Source organism: Paroedura picta, chromosome 13 (genome assembly GCF_049243985.1).
Source record: "Paroedura picta isolate Pp20150507F chromosome 13, Ppicta_v3.0, whole genome shotgun sequence".
Lineage (NCBI taxonomy): Eukaryota > Metazoa > Chordata > Lepidosauria > Squamata > Gekkonidae > Paroedura > Paroedura picta.
Window position 1 is genome coordinate 1,703,932 of NC_135381.1, and position 12,026 is coordinate 1,715,957.

Genomic DNA, 12,026 nt, shown 5'->3' on the forward strand with positions numbered 1-12,026 from the left:
CAGCTTCTGCGGCATCCAATTGAGAGACTTGTGGTGTGTTCCTTCCCAGACCTCAGAATACATTATTCAAGCTTACAAATATGGTGCATTTGAGAAGATACCAGAATTCATCGCTTTCAGGAACAGGCTGAACTCCTCACTTCACTTTGCACAAGTCCGCATAGAGCGGATGTTGTTGGACCTCTTACTTGAAGCAAATATGTGAGTATGGAAGGGTCTGTCTTACGCTGCGGTGTCCTGGGAGGGGTGCTGCAGCGTGGAGGGAGGGGTTGCCAGAGGGTGGCAGCTGCTCGCAGTTCCCTGCAGTACCAAGAGAGGGTTCCCAGCAACACTGCTCAGCTCTCTAGGCCAGGTGTAGCCAAGTGGGCTCTCCTGACATCCACAACCACAATTCCTATGAGCCCCTGTCTAGTCCATGGACATCGGGAGAGCCCTATTCCCGCGCCCCCGCTCTAGGTCAGCGTGGTTCCCATGGAAACAAAAAGCCTCCAACACCTTTCCCGGAACCTGCCAAGTGGAGCTTCTGATTGCCTTATTAGAACCAAGGCTTTTGATTGCCTATTAGAAATCCATTGGCTCTGCAGATTTTTAAAAACATTGTTTGGAAGTAGCCACCACCATAGAACAAAGATCTTCTCTGTGTGACCAAAGGTCAGGTGCAGCTGCCATTTTGAGCTGGCTATGCCTCTTGCAGCAGCCATTTTGTGGCTGCTCCCACCATGCCGTGTAAGAATTCCAGAGGCCCACACTGGCTGGGAAAGGGCAGGGACCCTGTCTGTCTTCTACAGTTTCTCATACATTTGTTTGGCACTGGGACCTGACCACAGCCTCCTGTAAATCGCTGCTTTCATTTAAGGAATGGAAAGAAAGGTCTTAAACCAAGATTTGCTTGGTTTTATAATGTATTCAGGTTGCAAAATGTCACCCTTCTAGGCGAAATTTGGGTTAAGTTTTATAGCTGTCACCATGGCCAACTCAGAAATGCTTCACTGTGTTGTCAAGAATCTTGAGAAACGTTTTGTGCTGTCTTCAAATTCTCCTCCACTGAAAGAAGCAGGTTGTCCCCTCCATGCCAGGACCTTTCTCTAGACTGGGTTTCAGGTGCAGGAGGGGACTTCTCTCTTCTGCCCTGTGATTACTCATTTCTGGGATGTGGAAGGGATGCTTCTTAGGGTCTTTCTAAAACTTCCAACTCAGGTGTTCTGTATTTCTTCCCGGGGGGTAGAACAATGAGCTTGGAAGAAAGTATAAGGTCCATGAGTCTAAGTCCGGAAGAGGATGACATTCCCTGGAATGACCTGCGGGATAACAGAGACCTAACGGTCTTATTCAACTGGGACCCAAAAGACAGGTAAATGCAGAGGGCCCACTGATACTGGGGTGGGGGGGAATATTGGGCTAACTTACATTTGTCGTAGCACAAGTCTTCATGGGCTAGAACTCTGCCATACATAAGGTGATTTTCTGAGTCATTATGACCATATATGGTAATATCACCCGATCAATGTTTAACACATTTTTTAAAAAATTAAAAATTAATTAACTCCCACCCATTTGGGAAACCCTTCCAGGGCCATCAAGAAACCCAGGGTTTCATGAAACCCTGGCTGAGAAAGTCTGGCCTAGATATACACCACGATGAGAACGAAGGCAATCTCATAGGTCATCCTCAGTTTCATAAAAGCAGTCAGATATTTTTAATCAGCAATGAAAACAATAATGTATCACTGCTTGCAATACAAGCAGTGATGGAGGCAGACTCGGCTCCCCTCCACATATGTGTGGAAGAGACAACACATCCTAGTAACTGACTCCACAGATTTCACGTTGCCCCCTCCCACTTGATGGGGCTCAGCTCTGGCCATCTTGTTGTGTGCTTTTAAATCTGCCTTGTTGGTCTGTGGCAGGGGCATTTCTGAAGAGCATCGAAAACTCTCCCTGGAGGAAGAGACCATCTGGCTACAGATCCGGTCTCTGACGTTGAGGCTGGTGAGCGGGCTGCCGGCTCTCGGCCACAACGTCCACCCAAAGAACTCCGAGAAGGCCACGGAGAACGGTGTTTCCTCCAAGATTGACACGATGCGGACTCTCCTGCAGCAGCTGGATGGGGCGGTGAATTCTGGGAAGCAGTTTCTGGAGCAGAAGACTCAGGTACTGCTGTGAATGGAGTCCCCAGGTGCGTCCAGCAGCTTGTGATTGTGCCAGGAGGCCAGGGGCGGCCAAAGCAGGGGCTCATGGGAAGTGTAGTCCATGGACATCTGGAGAGCCACTGTTTGGCCACCCCTGTTAGCAGATGCAGAATCGAGACTCCTCCCTCAACATTTGACTCAGCAGCCTGACGTAAAAGCTGCCTTGTCACATTCCTGCCAGGCTGGAAGCACTGCTGCTTGTCTCCGGCACAAGAGGGCTGTGCTGTCTAATGCCTCCCCCTCTCTGTTTTTGCCTAGTATCCAGTCCTCGGCCCTCCTCCTTCCCGAATGGCCGGCTTCTTCAGCAGCGGGAGCTGCCAGTGCCAGACCACCTTGTTTTACCTTGTTAGTGAAATCTATGAGCTAGATACCAATGGCTTAGGTAAGTCCCTGGGGGACAAAGCCAGGTGAGCTGGGGAGGGAGGGAGACCTCCTGCAGGTGCTGTTGGGTCACAGAACGTTTGTGTACAATCCAGGAGTCCCAAACCTGGGGCCCTTGGGCACCAAGGCTAGCCGCGGGGACATTTCCAGCAAGTTCCTTTAGGAAATGGGCAGGGCTGGGTGGGGAGGCTTCTGATTGGCCACTGGAAATCTGATGGCGCATGCAGTGTGTCAGAAAGTTGCTTCAGTAACAGTTGCCCGCACAGCACAGGGATCTCCACCATGTTGCTGTGTGTGTTCATTTTAAAAGGCATACTATTGAGCTTGCAGCTGAAATATTGAAGGGTTGCTTATAGCAGGGGGGGCCCAACTGTAGCTCTCCAATTGAAGTCTATGGGCATCTGGAGAGCCCTAGTTTGGCCACCTCGCTTTATAGAGTTACGCATCACCTGACTCCCTGACGATTTTGTGGTGGGTCCCAGTTTCTGCAACGGCTCCTTTTGTTATTGCACCCACCTCCCTGGGCCAGAATTCCGGAGATGCCCCCAGGCTCAAAGGCTGAGGACTCCTTGTACAATAATGCTGTTCTCCAGGGGGAATTCGTTCCCTGAGAAATTCACGGTGTGGGCTTAGGATATGAGAAAACACTTGACTTTGGCATCTTGCTAAGGGTCATTTTGCCCATTTTTTTCCCGGCTTATGTTTGTAACCTAGACTGAGGACTCAACCTTTTAGCAAAGGCTAACCTCGTAGGCCGTGGGCTGCCTTGTGGATTGCAGGGAGCGCCAACCCTTGCTCTGGATCTGGGGCCATGTTTCTTTGTATGCAGGTGCTGCTGCTTGCTTCAAAAGGAGGAGATCTTTGGCACTTCAAGTGCACAGTTCTCGATTGTGGCGTTGTTATTGCTTTGTGACTGCTGCTTCCTTCTCTTTTTCTGAATTCCTGTTGGTTTGTGTGCATCTGTGCTTTCAAATGCTACCTTTGCGTACTGGAATAAGTGACTGAATTTCTTTATTTCCAGAAGATTCAACAGTCATTCAAGAGAGGATAGGGAACAGTTTTAAATTGCTGCTTCAACAGCTAACAGGTAAATCAGCCCTGGAAATGAGACAGCATGATACCAGCCTGCCCATGCAGAGCTGGGGTAACTGTTGATAGCCTCAAGGAGCTATTTTCTTAATACACCTACATGAAGAAGAAGAAGAGTTGGTTCTTATCTGCCACTTTTCTTCAAAGGAGTCTCAAAGCGGCTTACAATCCCCTTCCCTTTCCTCTCCCCATAAGAGCCCCCCTGTGAGGCAGGTGAGGCTGAGAGAGCCCTGATATTACAGCTTTATCAGTGCTGTGGCAAGCATAAGGTCACCTAGCTTGGCTGCATGTGGAGGAGCAGGGAATCCAACCCAGCTCACCAGATTTGAAGTCCACCCTCCTAACCCACCACACCAAGCTGGCTCTCAATCTCTCATAAGGATAGATTCAGATAGGTAGCCGTGTTGGTCTGCAGAAGCAGAACCCAGTTGGAGTCCAGTGGCAAGGCATGCACACAAAAGCTTAAAGGTGGACATCTGGACAGCCACAGTCTGGCCACCCCTGCTTTAGAGGCAACTTTAGGTCTAAAGTCGTAGCCAGCCTCAGAGGAACACTTTGGAAACATGAAACAGAGAAGCTAGCAATGCGTTGAACAAAAAACGGTACACAGACCCAACCACTAACATTCCCCTTGTAAGTCTGATAAAGTAGCTCTTAAATCGGAGGCTGTTCATCCCCCAGGATCAAAGACAGAAGCCAGCCTTGGGTGTGATGTACATTTTCATGCCGATCTCTAGAATACACAGAGTTACTGCTATTAATTATTCTCTATGTGTTCATAATTTGCTCTTTCATTCCTGTTTTCCACCTAGCGTCAAGTTTTTACTTATTTATAAAAGCGGTTTTTAAAAGTAAATTTTTGAAAAACCTTCTTTTAAAGATCTGTTCAACAAATGCAAAGGGGACTTATTGGAAGTCACGGAGGGCAACTTCACGGTCCATCCAGACATCTTGGAAAACCTCGTCTTCTTCCTCGAGGTGAGAACGTGGTCCTCCTTTTTCTGTGGCAATGGAACCACAGAAGGACAGACGTGGCTGGGCAACGCCCTCCCTAAGACGCTCACGCCGCCTCCTTGTCCTTCCAGACCATCTCCATCGTCCTGTGGGTGTGCAGTTATTCCGATGCTGTCCTCCGGCCTTGCAGGTCAAACTTGCAGAAGAAGAAGAAGAAGAAGAAAGAAAGCATCGCTACCATGGTGGGTGGTCTCCTCCTCCTTGGGTGTGTGTGAGAGAGGGAGTGGGAGGGCTTTAACGTGACTGTTTCCTGGGAGAGCAGAGAAAAGGCCGCAGGGAAACGCCCCCCTTTTCAGCTCCCTGTTTTCTCCTCTTACGGCAGCCCCCGGTGTTCTCCAGTTTCCAGGACTACGTTTCTGGGCTTCAGACGCTCACTTCCCACGTGATCGACCACATCAAAGGGCTTGAAGTCACTCTAACTGCACTTAGACTTGAAGAGCTGTCCATAGAAGACACGTTACTGTCACCGGTAAGAAATCTGCAGAGCAGCTTTGATGCTGTGTGATGCCGGGGAAAGGTGTTTTGTCCTCACCCCAGGAGAGTCTCCAGCAGCGCTTTGCTCCCCACTCAGTACCTGTGGAATGAATGCAGCCATTCGTTCAAACCTAAAATACAGTCAGGGGGGCCCATGGGGTGGGGTTGGAAAATCTGGAATTGCCTTCACACTCCCAACAACAAATTTGCCCTCGTGGTTCAGTGTTGAGATCGTCTCTTTGGGGTCTCTGGGCAAGATGTTTCCTCGACAACTCCTTGAGATTCTTTTAACTAGAGACACCTGGGGCTTAATCCGGGACCCCTGTGTGCAAAAGCAGGTGCTCTGCAGTCCAGCCACAGCCCCCCTTCTTCACAGTGTGACTTGTTTCCACACAGCTGCCTCCTAAGTTTTGCTGCTTTGTCTTTGAGGCAGAAAGTTTGGGAATCGGCTGTTAAACTTCTGTGTGCCCACCTGGACTGCTGGAAGCAAAAATGCTTGCAGGGTGCCTTTTGACAGGCATCCACAAGAGGGCAGCCAACGAAGCGCACAGGCTTAGCTTTGTGCTGCTAGAGATGGGCACGACCCAACCCATGGGTCTCTGCAAACCCACAAAATTGGGTAGTTCGTGGCTCATGAGCCGGGCTTGTATGGCCATGCCCCTGACGACCACGGCCAACTACTTGCGGGACTTACCTTTCTGCGTTTGTGGGCTTTTTTTGAGGACAGCGTTTCCTCCCTCGGCGCATGTGCGTTGAGCATGTGAAGCGCCAAAAAACCCAATGAACCTCCATTTTCCAGGTTCATGCCCACGTCTAGATGGGTCTACTTAGTGAGGAGATGCATCTATTGCACATCCACCCGCCTGCCTCTGCAGGGTTTCCAGAGTGAATGGCTAATGAAGGTGGCCATCTGAGATGATTATTTTTATGTTTTACATCACATGGCTCTCTTGCCAAAACTGGGATGGAAACTGCGGGTAGCTAGAACCTGTAAAACGCCTCTTGCTCTCTCAGTTCCTGGTTTCTGAGAGCCAGAAGGTGTTTCTGGCTTTCACCCCCTTCTTTTTTCACTCAGCAAGGTGCGTCTGAAGAATAGAGAATTAAACAGAGGCTAGATATATGACAGAAATGCTGATTTTATGAACTTAGGCAGGAAGGGATGTGTCACTATTTGTCTCTTGTGGCCCTTCCTTGCATACCATGGTAATTGCTGATCACTACTGTGGGATGGGAGGTGAATTCCCTCCAGGGCAGGTTAGATTTTGGAGATTTTTGGTGGGGGAGGGGGATCATTCGGGCATGAAATTGGGGTCACTGTGGGTGGGCAGGTAGTTATGAGTGTCCTGCATTTTGCAGTGGGTTGAACTAGATGACCATGGAGGGCCCACCTAGGATTCTATGAATTTCATTTATTTACAAAATTTATTTCCTTGTGGGCCCCCATAGGCCAAGGGCTGGGCAGCTGTCCCCCAGCACCTCCTTCTGAAACTGACCCTCCAGGCAGGGCCAGAAGTACTGCAGGATGGTGTCTCCCAGCCCCAGTCCAGATAGGCAGTCCGGGAGGCTACCATGATCAGTGGTATCCAAAGCTACGGAGGTCCAGGAGAATCAGCAGAGTTGTACTTTGAGAAGTTCCGGCTTCTGACAGGAAGCAGATGGGTTGTAGAAATGGGCTGGGCGGCCAGTTCCCTTTGCCCCTCTTTAAAGTTCTTTGGGGCTTGAGCAAAGCCTTTGCTCAGCCACATCACCCCAGAGCACGGGTGCAGAGAGGCAGGGAGCTTCATTCTAGCTTATCGGCAGGGGGGGGGGGTTCTTCTCTCTTTTCCTTCTAGCACCATTTTCTTTTGGTGTTGTCAGGACTGAAAGCAAATGAGAGAATTCTCCCTGCCACCTGGGGATAGGCATGAGCTTGGAACCCTGGGGGGCTTTCCCTGTCCATAGGCTAGAAGGTGTCATTTGGGGAAATGGTGACAAACCACAGGCTGAAGCTGTTTAAGGCTGAGCCAGAGTTTTTGTGGTGGAAGCCCATCCAGCTGGTATGACAGGGATGCGCAAGTCAAGTCCAGCTTCCCTGGCTTGTGAGCAGCACAAGAAAAGCCAGATGTATAATAAGAGCACCTTCCCTCCTGCCTTCGCCCCTTTCTTCAAGTGCTGGATTCGCTGCCACTTGGGTGTGAAGACAGGAGCATTGGGCTGAGGCTCATCCTGGGCTGAGGCTCATCCTAATATCCTCATCCGGGATATTAATAAAGACTTTGGCTTGGGGGGAGCCTGGCGGGAGTTGGCTGGCGCAAGACAACTTGATTCACTCCTGAGAAGCCCAGGGCATCATTTGTCTGTCAGCACTTGAAGGCATCGGCGGGAATCACTCAATAAAAGCAGCCTTCCGTGTGACTTAACGGATTTGTATACCACTTTTTCCCCAGGAAGAAAAAAAGTTTACAAAGACTGCGCTAGTGAAGGTCCAGAACAGTTACCAGCATTCAATTCAAGAAATTGGTGAACTGCTGAGAAAAAGACTTGACAGTATCAAGAACCTGAAGGTTTGAGGAAAGGCCGCTTGGGCGCCAGAGGCCGGGCACCGCCAGGCAAGAATTGACATCTGCTGCCATAACTTTGACATTAAAATCTGGAACTTCCTCACAAATGCATGAAGGACTTTGAGCATAAAATAGTTTTTTTATGTATTAAAAAGATATATTCAAGCTGATTTAAATTATTGTACATAAAAACCAGAAGCAGGGACCCTCCTCGGTCAGGGTTAGACCACTTTTTATACATGTCCGTAAGCCGATTGTGACGGAAACAAAAAACAACCCCAACCTGTTTCATTTTCCTTGGTGGTGGTGGTGGAGGACTCTCCAGAAACTCTTGAGGGCTCCAAGTCTTCAGAAGCAGCAATAGAGAATCCAGTGTAAAGCATATTTCAAAGGAGTTTGTATTTTCCCTTTGCACACTGCTGCTGTGCTTCTAGTTTTGCGTGTGGATTTTTTGCCTTTTAGGAGAAGCAGAAGTGGGGGGGGGGGGGGCGTGGGAACTCTCTGGTTGTTTCCTGCCGCCACAGCATCTGCTGTGGTCCTGGAGTTGGCTTGCCTGCCTCTCGGTCTGTGCCTGTCGGCCGCCCTGACGACCCTGGTTGGGTGGAAGTGCTAGCTGAGTTGGTTTTCGCTTCTGCGACCACAGAATCTCCTTGTCCACGCTGTCAGAGGAAAGGAGCAGGGTCGGAGAGCGCTTTCTACACATACGGGCTACTAAGAGGACAGGATGCAGGAAGAGTTTGTAAGCCTCGTATGAAAGCTTAACCTCCTAAGGGTCGGATCAGCAGGAATCAAAGTATCCTGGACCCCATGCCTTGAGACCCGTCTCTGCCCGTGGACGCAGTTCCGTAGCATGGCGAAGGAGACTGGGTGCATAATTTGAGTAGTGCTTCCTTGTCATTCTTGAATCTGGACTAGATCCTGACCACAAGAGAAACGTCAGAGAAGTGGTGTGGGGAATGTGGGCAAATGGCTCCTCCTCTCATGCGGGTGGCAGGATGGCTGCATCTCAGCTGCTCCATATTTTGGGGCTTGGAGCTTTCGGATGAGAAACCTGTCCTGGCAGCAGCCCCGTCTTCTAGCAAAGGATGCTGATCTTCACTTATTTTTGTAGCCAATCAGTTTTGATTATTCAGGTGCTGTGGGGGAGGGCGTGTTTTGTCATGTCTGGTACCATTAACCCTGTTTTTGTTGTTTTTTAAGCATAACAGGTATAACTTTTTCAAAATACTTCATTCCCCCCTCCATCCTCAAAGAAATCTCCTTTTGCCTACAAGGATTTGGGGTCAAGAACTTCATGCTTTTGAAGGGGGGGATGACTGGTGATCTCCAGATTTAAGTTTACTGGCAGTGCTGATGAAGTCACTTTTCTCTTGCTAGAATTGGGTTGTTCCCAGCCTGTGTAGGACTCCCAGGGCCACGGCTTTCTGTGATTGTGGTTGTGAAGGCCAACCCTAATAGCCTTTGCTTTCTATCAGCAGGGGGCCTTAAGGCTGCAGTCTTCCTTCTTCCTTCCAAGCGCCCCTTTTCAGAAACATCCCCATGGCTCTTACTGAGCTGATGAGACGTGCCCTCACGGGGAGGAGGAGAGTTTGCACCTGCCCTGCTTTCTGTTTCTTCCATGCAGCAGTCAGGGTCTGATAGGCCCCGCAGATTTCTTTGCGGGTAGCTCCCTCCTTTTGAGTGGATTCTGTCTTTCGGCCCCAGGGGAGAAGCGGCTGCCATGCCCAGGGCTGCCTGCCTGCGTCCCCAGATGCTGTAAAGGAGCCTGGGAACACAGCTTTGATAGGACTCCTCCCCTGGGTTGACGTGCCTCCAAACTGAAACTGATATTGGTCAGTTTGTTAGCCAGCAACACCCACGTGGCTGATGAAGACCCCACACCTGAGATCAGCTTTAATTTAAAATGCCCCATCCCGAAAGTATTCTCAGACTTGTGCACTTCCTGTAAGTAATGAAACCCCCAAATGTGGCTTTTTCTGCAACATAACTCTAGAGATGTGTACTGTTGTGTCTTCCTGCAGGTGTACTTTAAGGGGAAGTTCTTTACAGATGTATTTAACCCGGGGGTAGCATCTGGTACAGCCCTGCCTCTCAGCAACAATAGGACAACGTCTGAGCCCGCTGGCACCTCTAAGACCAAAGAAGTCTTATTCAAGGTGTAAGATCTGTGAAGGGCAATAAATCAGCATACAGATCCAAGAGTTAACAAGCGGACGTGAGGACGACTTTGGAGTCCAGTGGCATCTCCAAGAGGAGCATAGTTCAGTTCTGGGTGTAAAGAGAACCAAGGGAGTTCACATGCACACTGATATCCCTCAGGTACATTGAAGGTGATTTCCTAAAATGTTACTTATGGGGTGTGGGCTCAGTTGCCCAGGAGTTCTAATTAGAGTCAAACTGCGAGTGAGCAATAAATGCAGCTAAGTTTGGAATTGCACATTTGGTAAGACATGCACATAGCAGCAAATGGGCATGCAGGTTTGTACAACAAAGACATTTCACAGATTTGAAGACCATGCAGGGATAACAAGCTTAGTTTATAAGGCTACCATTTCTTTGGGTTTCATTTCGAGGGGCAACGTAGTGAACAAAATAACAAACGTGGTAAACTGTGTAAACTAAGCTTGTTATCCCTGCTTGGTCTTTGAATCTGTTGAACGCCTGTTGAATCTGAATTGCACCAAATGTGTGCCAGTTTGCTCCTACTTATTTCTCATTTGCATCTTCTCTAATTAGCCCTTGCAGGCAACCGACCCACCTCCCGCCCCCATTTTAGGAAATCTGCTTCAGTGTGGCCGAAGGAGTTTGCATCTACTCCAGCCAAGCCTCTCAGATCTCCTCATACCCAGAACTGAACTTGGTTAGCCTTTGAGGTGCCACTGGGCTCAAAAATCAGCCTCACATCTGTTTGCTAACTCCTGTATTTGTATGCTGATTTATTGCCCGTCACAGATCTTCTCAACCACCTTAATGCAATCTCAGCATTTTCACTCTTAACAAGCCCTTCCTGTATGTAATGGTCGAGGAAATTCTGTGCTTACCCCTTGAATAAGGCCGCTTTGGTCTTAAAGGTGCCCCTGGGCTCAAAGTTTATCCTGCCGCTTCAGGCTAACACAGCCACCCACCTGCACCTGCCCTCTCTAGACATCCAGACATTCCTCAAGGATGGCGCCCGCTTGTAGCAGTGTGAGGTTTTCTGTGGCCAGGATGATAGTTGGAAAAAAAGCTTTGTACTCTTCAGCAGAGAGATCTCAGAGCTCTGTGGGGAGATGTGGCGGTTTTGGCTGTTCATGCTGGGAAATGTCGTGGGACCTGTGCATGGTGGCTTTCGGCTAGCAGTTCCCCTCTGAACCAGGTCCGAGACCCAATTTGGAAGGAAATCCAGCACCTCCCACCTTCTTTCTTTCTCCTTTTAATTTAGAAACGCCAGGCTCTCGGAATGCCAAACACTGGAGCTGCCTTCTGTATTTTATGCATTGAGACTGAATTCTGAAATGGCCTTTGCAGAACTTTTCAATGCCCGATCAGGAGAGAAAGATGCGGTCTTCCTCAGTAGGCTAGAAATGTGTATCTACTCGCAGTCCGACTCTGGAAGTACACAAAAGGGGCAGTATCTGGTTCAACTCCTAGCATTTCTGTCCATTACAGAGGACAATTCCTTCAATCACAGTTCGATCTTGGTGACAAGCGAAACGAGTTCTTCTTGACCCAGTGGCTCTTTCCTTTCTCAACCACCGTTCTGGATTTCTTTTAGTGCTGCTGTTTATCCCGTTTTATTTGTGGGTTAACTGATGTGTGTCTAGAACTGAGCTACCCAAACGACTGTTTACAGAGGTTAATTTTATATCATGCTGGGATGGGATTGTGAGCCAGGATCCTCCTGCAGCTGTCATTTGCAACCAAATTCTTTGATTTAAGTCTGTTTTGTTGGGTGTTTCTTCATGGCAATAAAGGTGGGGTGTGTTTCAACCCAGCTGCCTCCCCTTTTCCTGGAGAAGACGACCATCACTGTAGCCGTGTTGCCCATGGGGGGGTAGGCCTTTGTATCTCCTTAGTAATTTTTAACTGTTTAAATTTTGCATTTATATTTTGCAATCTTTATGTTTAATCATGATTTTTTTTGGGGGGGGGAGTTCTTTTAACCTGTATAAAGGATTTTCTGTTCTCTGCAGAAACTACCTTTGAACTTTTTCACTTCCTTGATTGTGCGCTGTAATTTATGACTGTGGAAGATTGTGTAACACTTTGCCTCCGACATAATTAAGTGACAAAACTGCTAGTGATCTGCTTTAAACTGGATGGGTTTATAATTTATATTAAAAAGTCAGTTTCTATACAA

General features: G+C 48.7%; 1 protein-coding gene across 2 annotated transcripts in view; it reads left to right on the forward strand.

Moving 5' to 3' along the window:
- NAA25 (N-alpha-acetyltransferase 25, NatB auxiliary subunit) overlaps positions 1-12,026 on the forward strand; it is a 35,251-nt gene extending 23,225 nt beyond the window's left edge. Inside the window, exons 16-24 of one of the 2 annotated variants that reach the window (XM_077308811.1) lie at positions 50-201; positions 1,226-1,351; positions 1,908-2,151; positions 2,448-2,571; positions 3,592-3,657; positions 4,540-4,637; positions 4,745-4,855; positions 4,996-5,142; positions 7,574-12,026. In XM_077308811.1, coding sequence (XP_077164926.1) covers positions 50-201; positions 1,226-1,351; positions 1,908-2,151; positions 2,448-2,571; positions 3,592-3,657; positions 4,540-4,637; positions 4,745-4,855; positions 4,996-5,142; positions 7,574-7,696 — 1,191 coding nt within the window. In that variant the 3' untranslated portion in view covers positions 7,697-12,026. The remainder of the gene's footprint in view (positions 1-49; positions 202-1,225; positions 1,352-1,907; positions 2,152-2,447; positions 2,572-3,591; positions 3,658-4,539; positions 4,638-4,744; positions 4,856-4,995; positions 5,143-7,573) is intronic. The other variant, XM_077308812.1, reaches the window with a different exon arrangement.